The sequence below is a fragment of the Procambarus clarkii genome, chromosome 54, assembly GCF_040958095.1.
Source record: "Procambarus clarkii isolate CNS0578487 chromosome 54, FALCON_Pclarkii_2.0, whole genome shotgun sequence".
NCBI classification, from domain to species: domain Eukaryota; kingdom Metazoa; phylum Arthropoda; class Malacostraca; order Decapoda; family Cambaridae; genus Procambarus; species Procambarus clarkii.
Window position 1 is genome coordinate 17,306,364 of NC_091203.1, and position 17,018 is coordinate 17,323,381.

At 46.7% G+C, this 17,018-nt stretch overlaps 1 protein-coding gene across 5 annotated transcripts in view; it reads left to right on the plus strand.

Annotated features, from left to right (window-relative positions):
- Positions 1-15,752, plus strand: part of LOC123771385 (uncharacterized) — a 37,308-nt gene extending 21,556 nt beyond the window's left edge. The window contains exons 1-5 of one of the 5 annotated variants that reach the window (XM_069305147.1): positions 2,923-3,000; positions 14,943-14,984; positions 15,063-15,146; positions 15,227-15,520; positions 15,598-15,752. In XM_069305147.1, the coding sequence (XP_069161248.1) occupies positions 14,943-14,984; positions 15,063-15,146; positions 15,227-15,520; positions 15,598-15,711 (534 nt within the window). In that variant the 5' untranslated portion in view covers positions 2,923-3,000 and the 3' untranslated portion in view covers positions 15,712-15,752. Of the gene's footprint in view, positions 1-2,922; positions 3,092-14,942; positions 14,985-15,062; positions 15,147-15,226; positions 15,521-15,597 lie in introns of those variants that run through there. The other 4 variants (XM_069305148.1, XM_045763893.2, XM_069305149.1 and 1 more) reach the window with 4 other exon arrangements.
- Positions 15,753-17,018: the final 1,266 nt, after the last annotated feature.

Sequence of the window (17,018 nt, forward strand, 5' to 3'; positions counted from 1 at the left end):
TAAGGGACGAACAAAAGGTACCAGAGCTGAGGCGTAACCCAGTATGGTGCAGAGCATCAAGACAACAATGAGTGGAAGGAGAGGCAGACGAGTAAGTGGAACAGACATAATCGAGTTTCGACAGCACGAGAGAGGAATATAAAAAGAGGAGTGTGCGTCCATCAGCGCCCCAGGAAGTATGAAACAATACCTTAAGTAAATTGATGGCCTTAATGCATTGAACTCGGAGGTAAGAAATATGGGACGACTAGGATAAACGAGTGTTGAAGATTAATCCCAAAAATTTTGCAGAATCTTTATACCGAAGAGGAATGCCATAGAGCGACAATGGGGGGCGAAGAATGACCTGCTTTTGAGTAAAAGTCATAGAACAAGTCTTAGTTGTATAAAACTTGAAGCCATGATTGATGGCCCAGGACGACACGGCATCAATCACAAATTGAAATTGTCGTTGTAGGAAAAGTGAGTCTTCACCGCGACAGCAGAGGGTAAGATCGTCAACATAGAGCTGAGAAAACTCCAGAAGGAAGGGAAGCAAGAAGACCACTGAGTGCTACCAGGAATAAGAGTACTGCTAAGAACACTACCATGGGGTACACCTTAGTATTGCCAAAAAAATGCAGAGAGAGTGGTACTAAGCCTCACTCTAAAGGAACGGCTAGAGAGGAAGTTTTGTAGGAAGAGAGGGAGATTACCACGAAGGCGAACAGGACGGAGTTGGGACAGAAAATGATATCTCCAGGTGGTGTCATATGCCTTTTCCAGGTCAAAAAGGGCAGCAGCAACAACAGAGGTTTTAGCAGCAAAGGCAGTAGGAATAGACCAAGTTCACGAGGACATCAGTCGTGCTTCAACAAGAGAACCTGGTTTTCAAACAGGAAGAACTACCTCAAGCCAGTGCGTGGGCACTGACGACGACTCATATATACGGTTATAAATATTGTGTAAATAGTAAAATGTGCATAGAGAAAGATGGCGAAGCATCCCATAAGTTATGTCATCTGAGCCCGCTGCCGTAGAACCGCAGAGGGCCAAGGCAGACTGGTGTCATGTGTGACTCCGAGAGAGTGAAAAAAGTCATTTTAGGAGAGTTGGAGATGCGTGCGAAAATCTAAGGACAAGATTCAAGAAGGGGCTTACGAGCAAGAAAAGAGGGAGGAAAATGAGAACCGGAGCTAACAGTCGAAAAGTATAAACCCAGTTCGGATGCAACCGACACCGGATCAGCCACAACAGGACCACGGAAGTGAAGGACTGGCGTGATATCTGGAACAAACGTACCCCCCACAAACGGATTTTCTTCCAGATCTGAGGGAGAGGAGTGTCAACTGTAATAGTGCAGACAAGTAGGCATACGGCTGTAAATATAGGCTTTGAGGCCTACAATGCTCTTTCTCAAAATGTGAGTGTAGACCTAGTGTGGTGAATATGTGAATTTAAGCCCACGGTGTTATTTCTCAATATGTGAGTGGGGGCCTCGGAACGAACTGCAGCAGCATGTAGGTTTTATAGAAATAATATTTGCACAAAGACTGTCAGTGTCAGGTTAAACAACTGGATGACCTCCACACAAGCAGAACTAGCAGCATCATAACTAGCTACCAGTACATTAAAAAAACATTGGAGGAGGAATAATATTTTGTGATTCAAAGTCTGCTCTTCAAGCAATCGAAAATTTCTCCTGGAAGATCGACAGCAAGGACCTCATACTACCAATTATAAATGATCTAATTGCTGCACAGAGTAAAGGGTCTCGAATCCCTTTTATATGGATACCTTCACACATAAATATAACCCATCATAATGAGACAGACATTGCAGCCAAATTAGCGTGCAACAACGATGAAGTTGAATTAGATCTAGGTATCCCCATCTCTACTGTCAAAACTGTATTGGTTCAAACACTCAGGTCTGATAGGAAAGAAATTACTGACTCCCAACGACCTGAAAGTACTAGTATTAAAAGCTATGATTTGTTCAGATCTGAAACCTATATCTATGTGCAGCACAAAACATCCACCAGACTGTGCGATACAGTGGTTGCAAGGATCAGGTTGGGTTACCGTTACCTGTGGCAGGTGGCTATAGGTGATGGATCTCCCAATCCTGAGCACTCCAGGTGCAAACTCTGTGAGCAGGAACTGCGACATGATATCCCACACTACATCACCGAATGCCCAGTTATTAGACCTTTGAGACCAGTTGGTATGAGGTACCTGGAGCTTTGCAATTACTTTATTCACTCTCGTATTCTTGAGGATATCCTCATATTGCACCCAAAATTTGCCAGTGCAGGCTACTAAACATATGACCCTGTATGACTAACCATCCTGCAAGATGGGGACTTTTTTACCACTGCTACCTTATTCACTCTTGTGCTGATGATATCCTCAAAATACATCCGGAGTCTGCCAGTGCAGACTGCCTATCACATGCCTCGGTATGACTAACCATCCTGTGTGATGGGGATTTTTTAGCATCACGTAGTTAGCTTTTATGACACACTGTACTCCACTTCATATAGTCTAGGGTAGCTGCACAAATGCAGATGTACCTCATGTATTAATAAAAAAAAGATGGCAATGTATACATTTTGGGCTACGGTATTACTATTACTCATAATTAAATATTCTAAGACTTAAGGTAATAGTCAAAGCAAAACTAATATTTTGCTATTAATCAGTAAAGCGATAAAAAGGCTGCAAAAAATAATATTTTAATATAATTATTAAATAGAATTGTAAGGAATTATTGGACATGATAAAAATAAAAAAGTCTCCGTGAGTCTTCACACCATTTTGTTCCACTGGGAGCGTAGCTGACGGTTCAGTCAATAGATGGCGCTGTCATGGTGGTCTTGGCAGCTTTTGTGAGGAACTTTCTACCTTTCCCCTAAAGTGTTTGGTGTTGAGTCAACGAGGTGCCCGGCCCGCCTTCAACCGCAGTCAGTCCACTGTTGTCTGTGTGGTACCTTCTCTCATATTTTAAGTGTTGTTAAAGGTTAGCTTTAAATCAATTGTACATCTGGCCAATTATTTAAGTATATTGTTTACTGAAATAGAAATCCTATTTGGAATTAATTGCTTAACAGGTACTGATTCTATGCTGTTAAGTTAGTAATATTTTATTAATGTACTTATTAAGGTAATATAGTAGATTGTTATAAGTATTTGGTTGGTGATTCAAATCTATAGTAAAATTTAAAGTGCTTAAAATGTAATGCATCTTTTAAAATGTAACTTTCTTGAGCAGTTAAGAGCCTAGGCCTAGCAAATGTTTATTTTGTAACTTGCTTTAACCCTAGTAACATGCTTTCTTTTCACAAATTCCTAAAATTCAATCACTTGTGCAAAACGTAGAACTATGGATTTAAAATAGTTTGCATCGCAGTTAATTGTTAAAGAAATGTAACCTTAAACTTTAATGCAAAGTCTCTACTCCAATAGTAGACTAAATATTTATAATTTCTGCCAAGATATTCTGCATTCTTTACTAAACTACTGCCTATATACTTAAATTTTCCATAGTCATAAGAAAATAATTTGATTAGGTCTGAAATTCATTTTGGTTACCTATAACCTCCAATGAGGACCTAATAAGACGGGCATCTTAATGTCTATTAAACAGATTTTAATTGGCAGTTTCTCGTAACTATATTACTGCACGTTCATAACTTGAGCAAAATTTGCAGATCATAGAGTATAATATAAACACCCTGAAGCACATTGTATTCGACTTGACTAATTTTTAACAATTTTTCTCGCTTTGTATTAACAATTAACTAACTTTCTACCATTTGAATAATTTAATTCAAACGATTAAAGGCTGAAGCTGATTACTCTTTTTAACATTGCTATTTGATTTAAATATCCCAAATATTTGCTATTATGAATAGACTTCTGACGAAACTGCCAGAAATAGTTAGTTGAACTTCCTACCCTATCGCTTAATATCGAATCTAATTTTTAAACTTGGATAATCTTCAATTTAAGGACTCCTATACTTCCTCCTTCCCAACAATGTTTTAATATATTGACCGGCTTCATAAACTGTAAGTTCCCATAAAATTTTCATAAATTCTTAGTTTTGCATTGTTTGAACTAGTGAGGAAATATTCGGTGCAGTAACTTCAGTTCTGTTTAGATTTCAGAGTATACCTGAATGCTCTGATCATGGTACCCCCTCCCCATCCAGCTCGATGTCGTGAAGGGGCTTGGTAGGCGGCTGCCGGAGGGTGATGCTCCATGGGTCGGTCTCGTCCTTTTGAAGCCTTGTACTCCTGCTGCTGTCCTCTCCAATTGTGCTGAATACCTTTTCCTTTTCCTTCTGTTTTGTTTTTCTCCCCCCTCTTCTCCTATCTGCTTGCCGTTTCCTGCCGACCTTTTGTTTGTTTTGGTTATTCCTTTGGACTTCTTCTATTTTGACGTCCGGGTGCTTGGGGAGGCTTACTCTTGCACCCGTAGAACTGTAGTACCCAACGTAGAGAGCGAGGGGATTTTTTTATTGTCACTCCCCCTTTCGTCACTGAACCTGATCTCGACGGACTGTCGGTTCATAAGGTGGCGTTTGTGGGGCACATACTCACGACGCACCCCTGGGAGGCCCCGGCATGATCGGCGATAGCTTCTTGTTGGGTGTCCTGCATCTAATTGTGGCTCCATGTCTAATGTGTGGGGGCACATTCGTGAATGAATATTACTTTTCGTAGCGATAAAAAATACTGTTTTAACTGTTTCTGCTTTACCTTCTCAGGCTCGTGCGGTGGGCGACAAAGCCCCCGAGTCCGTCCGTGTTGGAAGACCGGGCTCTAGCCTCCACTGCATCAGGCCCCAACCTTGCTCCTCCTTTGACCTCTGACTCCTCCCCTCGGCTCCCCTCCCTTCTGTGGTTGGGTCGAGCCCCAGGCCCCCAGTGGTGACTACCTCGTCCCCTGGCGCAGCTTCGTCTCTCATTGTGACTACTGTGCCTTTTACCCCAGTGACCTCTGGGGGTTCTCGCCGCCGTTGTTCCCACGGCTGCACTCGCACGATCCCTTCCCGTAATGGTACTTTCGACGCCTTGTTTGGTCCCGCTACGTGGGCTAAATACTTTGATCTCCACCATCTGGATTCTACTCCTCCTGACGACTTCTCCCTCCATAAATACCTTGTTGATTCAGTAGATGCCTTTTACTTTTAACTCTACCAGTTACAGTACGCATGTCGTCGTTGCTCCTTCTCAGGATGCAGCTACTCGCTTAGCCGCTTTGTCCTGCATTGGCGAGACCCCTGTCTGGGTCTCAAAGAACGTTCGGTTAAATGCCACTGGTGGGACGACAACAGTGCCAAATCATGTATCAACTGGTGTTCGGGACCTCAAAGATTGCCAGGAGGATATTAAACATATCCTAGAAGCCCAAGGCCATTCTGTCCTCCAGGTGGACACGTTTACTCGACCCCCTCATGGTCATCGCCGTCAGCCCCTTCTAGTTATAAAAATCATCTTTGATAGTAGGGCCCTTCCGCCCAATGTTATTCTTGCTGGTGCCAGATGCTCCGTTAAAGAGTACATTCCCTCTCTTAGACTATGCAATAAGTGTTGGAAGTTCGGGCACGGTGTCCTCAAATGCACCAGTACTGTGTATCTGTGCCCCTTGTGTGGGGACGATAGTCATTCTAAGTCAGAGTGCGCTTCTCTCCAGGCTCCCTGCCTCAATGGCGGTGAAGCCCACCCTACCTTCTCACGCTCGTGTATGCACTACAAACTCGAAGCCGTCCTGAACTTGAAGCACCGTGATCGTCTGTCTTTTTCCTGAAGCGAGACCAAAAGGTCGTCTCGCCCCTTTCGCGGGCGTCTCCTTAGCTCGCGTGTTGCGTTCTACCTTTCCTCGTCCTTCCCGTCTTCCTCAGTCTCGCAACCATTCCAGGCCTTAAACCTGGCCACCACCGCCTCCCCTATTCCTTTACCTCCTGTCCCAGATAGTCTCCCTCCCGGTTCTCCATCTGGGATTTCCCCCCTTCCTACCCAGTCCGCCATGTCTCCTTTGTCTTCCCCATCTCCCCCCCACTCTTTCTTCCCGTCCCTCCCCCCCCCCCCCAGTCTCTTGACCCGCCACGCCACCTGTCGGTCCAGGCTGATATCCATCATCCTCCCAGCGACCTTCGTGTTGTTTGCTCTCGTTCCTCTTCTCCTGCTGAGACCATAGTCTGTCGCCCGGTACGTTGTTACTGGAACGCCTGTCTCGGTCAGAAACGTAAGCCTGGATCCTCTCCTTCTTCCTCTCCGGCGGGTAAGGTGGTTTCGCTTTCTTCCTCACCCCCTCCCTCCGACTGTCACTACATCCCCCTCCCATTTCTGTAGTTGAACCCCCTGTCTCTGATATGGAGGTTTCTTCCGCCCCCGATTCCCTCTGTTGCTGCCCTTCCTGAGGTGCACTCCCTGCTTTCTGCCCCCTCCCCCTCCTCAAACTGTCCTTGCCTGCCCCTCTGTTGTCTCCTCATCCTCCGGACCCCGTCAGTCCGCCTCTGGTCTGTTCTCTCGCTCCCTTCCCCCTCTCCTTACTAAGTTTACCCATGCCCCCTAACCCTGATTTTTGCCGACCCTGCTCCTGATCCCGACCCTGCTCCTGAGATTCTTTAATACACTGTGTTCCTTTTTACCTTTAATTCTTGTTCTCTGTTGCTGTCCCTTCTCTTAGATAATGTATATTCTTCGGTGGAATATTCGTGGATTTTATGCCAACTTCCATGAACTCCAACTTCTCATTACACGGTTTATGCCACTTTGTGTTTGTCTCCAGGAACCCGTGCTCGTCCTGATCACTTTCGTGGTTATTCCTTTCATTCTTCCCCCCCCCCTCGGCTCTTGCTGGGGCCCATAACTCTTGCTCTCTTAATTCGTTCTGAAATTCCCTTCGTCCCCTATCCATTGCTCTGCTGCTCGTGTTTTTGTAAGTAAATGGTATGCAGTTTGTTCAATTTATCTCCCTCCAAATGTCCCTCTTTCCCTTCCTGATCTTAAGCACCTCCTGGAATCCTTGCCAGAGTCGGTGCTCCTTTTGGGTGATTTCAACTGTCTACATTCCCTCTAGGGTGATGTTCTGACAAACCCCCGAGGCTGTCTTCTCGCACCGTTCGTCCTCGCTTCATCTCTATCTCTTCTGAATTCTGGTGAGCCCACTCGTGTACTCTCTTAACTGGCACCCTTTCCTGTCTTGATCTTTCTCTGCTCGTCGTCCCTCTACTTAGATTTCGGGTGGTAGGTTCTTGATCACCTCCACAAGTGATCATTTCCCCATCCTCGTTTCCTTTTTTCTCTTTCCACCCTCACCTTTCCTTCCCTCGGTGGCAGTTTGCCAAGGCTGACTGGTGTCTATTCACCTTCCTTGCTACTCTCTCTCTGACCTCTCCTCTCTGCCTCTTCCTCGCGCCCTCCTTCTTTTTTGACACTCTTCAAAGCTGCCCTCGGCTCTATCCCTCGCTCTTCCTCCCGGGTCACACGGAAGTGTGTTCCCTAGTGGAATGCGGACTGTGCTCGGGCTGTCCGCTGTAAGCGTGCAGCCTGGAAAAAAACCCACCGCCGGCAGACGGCTGTTTCTTTCATTCTGTTTCGGAAGGCAAGTACGGTGGCCCGTAGGACCATCCGTACTGCTAAACGAGAGTTGGAAATCTTGTCTCCACCATTGCGTTCGATACTCCTCTACCGCAGATTTGTAAGAAGATCCGCAAGATTGTGGGCAAGTTCGTTCCAGATGTCTCGCCGGTTCTCCACCTCCGTTAGACTCTTGTGGGGGATCCAGTGCAGGTCGCGGCCGAACTGGGCTCCCACTTCTTTTGCTAGCTCTGGTTCTAGTCTTCCTCAATCCTTCCTTTTTCGTAAGCCTGTTCTTGAATCTTCTCCTTTAAATCTCCACACTAGTCTCTGCCTTCCCTATAACGATCCTTTCTCTTTCTGAACTTCAGTCTGCCCTGGCCCTCTGCGGATCTACGGCAGCGGGCTCGGATGACGTTCATTATGAGATGCTTCGCCATCTCCCTCGGTGCACGTTTCAGTATTTACTGAATCTGTGTAACCAGGTCTGGCAGTCGTCCATCCCTGAGGACTGGCTCTATGCCATTGTACTCCCTATTCGGAAACCAGGGTCTCTCGGTACGTCCCCTAAGGACTTTTGCTCTAAACAGTTGTTTGCAAGCTGTTTGAGCGTATGGTAAATGTCCGTCTGATGTGGTTCTTGGAACACCATCACCACTTCTCTCCTTCTCAATTTGATTTTAGCAAGTGCCGCAGCACGACTGATGTCCTGGTGAACTTTGAGGTCTATATTCGTACTGCTTTTACTGCGAAGACCTCGGTTGTTGCTGTCCTTTTTGACCTGGAAAAGGCTTATGACACGATTTGGAGATGCCATATTCTGTCCCAACTTCGTTCTTTTGGCCTTCGTGGTAATCTCCCTCTTCCTTCAAAGCTTTCTCTCTCTCTCTCCTCGTACCTTTCGAGTCAGGCTTGATGCCACTCTCTCTGCCTCTTTTCGTTAATACGAAGGTGTGCCCCAGGCTAGTGTTCTGAACATTACTTTTTCTGGTTGACCTCAATGGTCTTCTTTCCTCTCTTCCTTCAGGTGTTTTCTCTATGTTGATGATCTTGCCCTTTGCTGTCGAGGTGATGATTCGCCTCTCCTTCAATGGCGGCTTCAAATTGCGATTGATGCCGTGTCATCTTGGGCCACCAATCGTGGCTTCAAGTTCTCTACTACTAAGACTTGTTCCATGATTTTTACTCGGAAGCGGATCGTTCTTCGTCCCTCTGTCACTTTATGGTCATCCCCTTGAGTACAAAGATTCCGTGAAGCTTTTGGGGTTATTCTTTGACACTAGTTTGTCTCGGTCGCCCCCATGTCTCTTACCTCCGTGTGGAATGCTCTAAGGCCCTTAACCTCTTAAGGCTACTTACCTACTTAAGCCTACTTAAAGGTTTTGTCCCATACTTCTTGGGGAGCGGATAGGCGCACGCTCCTCTATTTGCATTCCTCTCTCGTCCTGTCTAAGCTTGATTATGGCTGCCCTGCATACTCTTCTGCTTCTCCTTCTACTCTTTACCATCTTGATCCTTTGCACCATACTGGGTTGCGCCTCGGCTCTGGTACTTCTTGTTCCACTCCTACCCTCGGTTTGTACGCTGACACTGACTTTGTCTCTCCAGAATCGCCGTGATCACTACGGTCTTCGCTATCTAGTGCGATCCTTACAGCATCCTCTCTCGCCTCTATCGTGCTTTGACTTTTACCCCTCCTATAGTTCCTGTTCCTCTTCACCACCTTCCTCTTTCTGTCCGTTTGTATCGCTTACAAGATTCTCTTTCGGTTCGTCTTGCTAATGTTTCTCTTCGTATTGTTCCCTCCTTGCCCCCGTGGAGGGTCCCCCCTTCCCAAATTTTGTACTTCTCTAACCCGCATCACTAAAGCTTTTACCACCCATACAGTTCTGAACGCCTCTTGAGCACTTTTCTTCCCACTCCGTTCCCATCTTCACCGACGGGTCAAAGTCTGCTGACGGTGTGGGCTACTCGGTTGTTTTTCCTGACCACACTTATGTGTCGCCTTCCTCCAGAGGCTAGCATCTTCACAGCAGAACCCTATGCTATTCTCTATGCTCTTCGTCTCTTGCTTTCCCGGGGGCAGTCCTCCTTCATGGTAGTAGTTGACTCGCGTATTGCCCTCATGGCTTTAGGGTCCTTTAATCCAGTCCACCCTGTGGTCATAGATTAAACATTGGCAGTTTCTTGTCTCCAGTAAATTTAAGTTGGTTGCATTTTGCTGGGTTCCCAGCCATGTTGGCGTCTCTTTAAATGAGCGTGCGGATACTGCCGCTAAGGACGCTATTCGCACTTGTCCCATCTCCCATAAAGGTGTTTCTTGTTCAGACTTTTACCCAGTTATTCGTGCCTCCATCCTTGCCCGTTGGCAGCATTGTTGGTCTTCTGTTCTTGGTAATAAACTGCGTACTCTTAAGAGTCGTGTGTCCCAGTGGCTTTCCTCCTGCCACCGTAACCGACAGTGGGAAACGACTCTGGCTAGATTACGTATTGGCCATACCCGTTTACCTCGCAGTCACTTAATGAAGCGCCGCCCTGCTCCTTATTGTCCAAATTGCATTGTCCCTCTTACGGTCATACATATCCATGTTCAATGTCCTGACTTCCAGGATGAGCGTATGTCTTGTTTTCCAACTGTCCCCTGTGGTCACTTGTCCCTCGATAGAATTTTTGGCGACTCTGATACTTTTGATATCGTTCACCTTATGCGTTTTTGTTCTCGTATTGGCATTCTTGGTGATATTTAGCGCCTTCTGATTATCCCGCACATTTGATGGTGTTACATAGCCTTCCCGGTTTGGTGCCTTCTATTGATAATTAGTTGCTTTTACTTTTCCTAGTTTAATTTCTTCTTCCTTCCCCCCCCCCCCCTCTCTCCTATTCTTTCCAATTCACTTCCTGCCGGCCTTTTGCCAGTCTTGATTATGCTTTTGGACCTTTTTATGTTTTGACGCCAGGTCTTTTGAAGAGGCATACTCTCACCCGTACAACTATCGGTACCACAATGTCAGGAGCAAGGGGTCACGCTTATTATCGATCCTTCTTTCATCACTGAACCCCCAATCTCTACGGACTGACGGTTCTTAAGGTGGCGTTTGTGAACGGTATACTCATGACGCACCCCTAGGAGGCACCGGCAAAATATCTCTTGTGGTGTCTTATCCTCTAATTGATTCCATGGTGGGGAGGGGACATTGGTGGAAAGTCTTCATTCTTATTTTCATGCCGATGACTACTGTTCCGCTTATGACTTCTCGGGCTCGTGGGGTGGGCGACCAAGCCCCCGAGCCGACTTGTTTTCTGGCGACAGCCAGAAAAATGATAGGATGGATTACGAGAACTTTCAAATCCAGGGATCCCATCACAATGGTTGTACTCTTCAAGTCACTTGTGTTGTCCTGTCTCGAGTACTGCTCAGTACTCGCTTCCCCCTTCAGAGCAGGAGAGATTGCGGAAATAGAGGGAATACAGAGAACATATACGGCACGCATAGACGCAATAAAGCACCTAAATTATTGGGATAGTCTCAAAGCCCTCCAAATGTACTCGCTAGAAAGAAGAAGAGAGAGATAACAAATAATATACACCTGGAAGATACTGGAGGGCCAAGTACCAAATCTACCCAGTAAAATGACAACGTACTGGAGTGAACGACATGGAAGAAAATGTAGAATAGAACCAGTGAAGAGCAGAGGTGCCATAGGCACAATCAGAGAACACTGTATAAACATCAGAGGTCCGCGGTTGTTCAACGTCCTCCCAGCAAGCATAAGAAATATTGCCGGAACAACCGTGGACATTTTAAAGAGGAAACTAGATTTATTCCTCCAAGGAGTGCCGGACCAACCGGGCTGTGGTGGGCCTGCGGGCCGCTCCAAGCAACAGCCTGGTGGACCAAACTCTCACAAGTCGAGCCTGGCTTCGGGCCGGGCTTGGGGAGTAGAAAAACTCTCAGAACCCCATCAACCAGGTATCAACCAGAGCCCTGTTTAAAGACAGGGCTCTGTAACCCATGCTACACTGTGAGACCTGACCTTGCTGCTCCTCCTGATGCCTCTGCTTCCCTCCCTCCTGTGGTTGGTTTCATCCCTAAGCACCCTCTGGTATCTACCCTGGCCCGGCTTGGTCTCTCAATATAACTACTACACCTTCCAACACTTCGAGGTTCTCGACGCCGTCCTCACCGCGGTCGCACTCGCACGATCCCTTCTCATACTAATGCATACCACCGTTGTTTGGTCCTACTTCATGGGGCTAAATAATGATGCCTCCAGTTGGGTTCTGCACCTCCTCAAGATTTCTCCCTCTATAAAAACTTTGTTGATTAGGTTGATGCCTGTTAAATTAACCCCACCGGTTTTGGTACAAATGTCTTCACTGCTTCTCAGGATACAGCTACCCGCTTAGCCGCATTTTCCTGCGATGGAGACTACTCTTTGGATCTCCATAAAACTGTTAAGTGCTAGTGTTGACACTGTTCTCCTCCCGCATCATGCTGCAACTGGTGTTAGAGATATGACTGCCATGAGGCTATTAGACATCCTCGAGGACCAAGGTCATTCTGTTCTCCAGGTGGAAGTTTTCACTAGATCCCCTCGCGGCTGTCACCGTCTGCCGCTTCGGGTTGTGAAGATTTCTTGTTATGGTCGGACACTGTATTCCTCATTCTACCTCTAGGGACACGCAGAAGTGCGTTCCTTAGTGGAATGTCGAATGTGCTCTGGCTGTCTGCTGTAACCGTTCAGCTTGGACACTGCCGCCGGCAGATTCTTTTATTTCGGAAGGAGTGCAGTGGACCATCTGTACGGTTAAGTGTTAGCAGTCTTGCGTTGCCACCATTATGTCCGAAAATCACCTGTTGCAGATCTTGAAGCACATCCACAAGATAGTGGGTAACTTCGTTCACTATGTCTAGCCGGTCCTTCACCTCCGTGGTACTCCTGTGTTGGACCCGGTGCAGGTTGCGGCCGAACTGGGTTCCCACTTTTCATGTTGGCTCTGGTTCTCATCTTCGTCCTTCCTTCCTTAATCCTGTTCTTGAATCTCATCCTTTAGATTTCCGTACCCATCTCAGCCTTCCCTATAATGATCCATTCTCTCTGAACTTCTATCTGCCCTGGCCCTCTGTGGTTCTACGGCAGTGGGCTCTGATGGCATTCATTAAATGCTTTGCAATCTCCCTTTGTGCACGTCTAGGTATGAGTCTGTATAACCGGGTCTAGGAGTCGTCGTCAGTCCGAAGACTGACGACGCCCTCTCTGTGCGGAAACCATGGTTTCTTGGGATATGCCCTCAGGACTTCTGACCTATTGCCCTCTAGAATTGTCTGCAAACTCTTTGAACGTATGGTTAACGTTAATTTGATGTGGTTCTTGGAACACTATACCACCTCCCCTTCTCAATTTGGTTTTTCGTAAATGCCTCGGCACAATAGATGTGCTGATGAACTTGCTCTATATTAATTCTGGTTTTGCTGCGATGACCTCCGTTGTTGCCGTATTTTTAGACCTGGAAAAGGCTCATGTCCAGGCGGTGTCTTATCATATTCTCTCCCAACTTCGTTCTCTTGTCCTTCCTGGTAATCTTCCTCTCTTCCTCCAAAGCTTCCTCTCTCGTCGTGCCTTTAGTGAGGCTTGGAGCCACTCTCTTCCTCTTTTTTCGGCAATGCAAGGGTGTGCCCCAAGTTTGTGTTCTGAGCACTATAATTTTTTTTTTTTATACTTGCCTTCAGTGGTCTTCTTTCCTCTTCCTTCTTGCGTCTTCTCAGCTCTGTCGACGAACTTGCCCTCTGTTGTCGGTGGTGATCATTCGCCTCTTTGTGTACAGGAATTCCGTTAAGCTTTTGGGGTTAATCTTTGAAACTCGATTGTCTTGGTTACCCCATAACTTTTACCCGAGTTGAATGCTCTAAGGCCCTTAACAACCTAAAGGTTTTTGTGCCATACTTCTGGAGCGGATAGGCGCACGCTCCTCTTTACATTCCTTTCTCGTACTGTCAAAACTTATTATGCTTACCCTGCTTACTCTTCTGCCTCTTCTAATTTTCAGCCATGATGCTTTGCACCATAATGGTTTGTACCTCGGCTCTGGTGACTCTATTTTGACTCCCGCCCCCAGCTTGTATATTGAAAATGGCTTCCCATCTCTTCAGGACCGCTGTGATCACTTGTCTTCGATATCATGTGTGGTCCTTGCAACATCCTTACCCTCGCCTCTGTCGTTCTTTGACTCTTATCCCTCCTGTAGCGCCTGTTCCTCTTCACTGCCTCTTTCTGTCTGGTTGTCTTAAAAGATTCTCTTTAGAATCGTATTACCGATGCTTCTCCTCGTATTGTTCTGTCCTTTCCCTTTGGAGGGTCCCCCTTCCTAAATTTTGTTTATCCCTTGCCCATATTATTAAAGCTCTTGCCCCTCCTGCAGTTCTCGAACACCAGTTTCATTGAACACTCTTCATCACACTCTAACTCCATTTCTATTTTCAGCGATGGGTCTAAGTCTGCAGACGGTGTTGGCTACTGTTGTTTTCCTGACCACACTTGTGTCGCCTACCTCCGGAGACTAGCATCTTTACTGCAGAACTTTATGCTATTCTCTCCGCTTTTCGAGTCTGGCTTTGTCATTGTCAATCTTCCTTTGTGATTGTTGTTGACTCTGGCAGTGCCCTCATGGCTCTTGGATCCTTTAATCCTGTCCATCCAGTGGTCGTACAGATTCAGCATTGACTGTTTCCTATACACAGTAAATTTAAGTAGGATGAGTTTTGCTGGGTTCCCAGCCATATTGGTGTTGCTAGAGCGTGCGGTTGCTTGTGTGCAGCTTCCCTGGCTGCAGCCAGGGAAGCTGTCTGCTCTGGTCCCATCTCCCATAAAGGTATTCCTTATTTAGACTTTAAGCCAGTTATTCATTTCTCCATCCTTAACGTTGGCAGGATCATCCTACCACCATGACTGGTGGTGGGAAAAAGACTCTGCGAGGTTGTGTATTGGCCATACGCACTTAGCTCACGGTTGTTTAATGGGGCGCTACTCTGCTCCTTGTTGTCCTAATTGTATTGTCATTCTTATGGTTATGCATGTCCTTATTGAATATCTTGGCTTCCAGGACGAGCGTATCTTACGTTCTGACCATCCCTCGCGGTCGCTTGTCCCTGTATTATAGTTCCTGGCGAATCTAAAACTTTTGATGTTGTTCGCCTTGTGCGTTTCAGTTCTCGAATTGGCATCCTTTGTGATATTTAGCACCTTCTGATTATTCTGCACATTTGATGGTGCTGCATAGCCTTCCCGGTTTGGTGCCTTTTTAATAATTTTTTGATCGTGGTAGCTAATAACTCTTCTGACTTCTAATTACACACTGCCTTTTCTTCCATACAGATGGCGATATTTGCTCTACTCTTCCTCGGTTGTATCGCCCAGGTAATTAACATTTTTACACTATACTCTTGCAAATATTAAACGCAATTTTGAAAGAAGCTAAAAATTGCTCACTAACAGATCCAGGGTCAGGCGTACCAACCTTACGGCACCCACGCGCCCCTGCCAGTCGTCACCCCCACAACCTCCACCGTCACCACTGAGGTTGGTAACCATGGTACTACCCTTCTCAACCAACCTGTTATTTATACTTCACAATTTGGTAATGGTGTATAATATTCCAGACTACCTTGACCCACACTCTGCGGGAGACTACAACCTCTGACGTCTGGGTTACTGAGCAGACGGCGATCACCCTAACGGTCACCCAGACAACCACCCAATGGGAGTTTGTTCCCCAGCAGCCACAGACGGTGACCTCTGTGATAAGGGTCACCTCCACACCGGTGGTGTTGGTGACTGCTACGGTGGGGGTCTACCCAGTGAGCACAATGGTCTCCGTCTACAGTCAGTTTGTTACCACAACAGATACTGTTAAATACTGGCAGACCATCACCCATGTGGCTGTCACTCATGAGGTAACTATGTAGTCTTGAACTTGTGGAAGTGTTCATTAACTTTATTACACAAACGTGAATAATTTTGTATTTTGCAGATCCAGACGGTCCCTGTGGTATCTACACAAGAACTCGTGCAGGATATAGTAACTACCATCACCCAAATAGTAACTACTACAGTTACTTCCACCACCGCCAGATACTATGCTTAATTTATTGTACTTGTCTTGCCTGAAATAAAGACTTGATAAAACGATCAATTTTATTTAAAATTTTAATAATCTAATATTTATCGTTCAACAATGTAAAGAAATCTTGAGCAGTTCTTTGTATACCATAGTTGCGCTGAAGACTTTTACTACGGAATGCTCCCTGGTTACACGGTCTCTACGCAAGAAGGAACTATTTATGGTGAAAACGCTATCTTTTATATTTCATTAGTAGACCTGTGAATTTTCTAAATATGTTTGTTAGTATATAAACTACCCCCTTGTATAGCGGAAGTGTTTAACAATGAAATTGCATTAAAAACTTATTTCAGCTGCCTGCTATAGGTCTTTATAAAAAGAATCTACCAGTGAACGTCCCCCTCCCCGCTCAGCTCGTTGTCGCCGTGTGGGGGCTTAGTGGGCGGCTGCCGGAGTGTGATGCTCCTTGGGACAGTCGTCTGTCCTTTTCTAGCCTTGTGCTCCTGCTGCCGTCCTCACCAATTCTGCTGGGCATCTTTTCCTTTTCCTTCTGTTTCGTTTTTCTCCCCCCTCTTCTCCTATCTGCTTGCCGTTTCCTGCCGACCTTTTGCTCGTTCTGGTTCTTCCCTGGTTCTTCCCTTGGACTTCTTCTATTTTGACGCCCGGGTGCTTGAGGAGGCATACTCTTGCACCCGTAGAACTGCAGTACCCGACGTAGAGAACGAGGGGAACCTTTTATTGTCAATCCCCATTTCGTCACTGAACCCGATCTCGACGGACTGTCGGTTTCTTAAGGTGGCGTTTGTGGGGCGTATACTTACGACGCACCCCTAGGAGGCCCCGGCAAGATCGGCGATAGCTTCTTGTTGGGTGTCCTGCCTCTAATTGTGGCTCCATGGTGGGTGTGGGGGCACATTCGTGAATGAATTCTTCATTTCGTCATGATGATAAACCCTGTTTCGGCTGCGCCTGGTTTACCTTCTCAGGCTCGTGGGGTGGGCGACCAAGCCCCCGGGTCGGTCCGTATTGGAAGACCGGGCTCTGTAGCCTCCACTTCATTGGGCCCCGACCTTGCTCCTCCTTTGGCCTCTGACTCCTTCCCCTGGCTCCCCTCCCCCCTCTGTGGTTGGGTCGAGCCCCAAGCCCCCGGTGGTGACTACCTCGTCCCCTGGCGCGGCTCCTTCTCTAGTTGTAACTACTGCGCCTTTTAACCCCTCTCTCTCTCTGGGGGTTCTCACCGCCGTCCTCGTCACGGCCGCCCTCGCTCGATTCCTTCCAGTTCTGCTACCTATCAAGCCTTGTTTGGTCCCGCTTCGTGGGCCAAATATTTT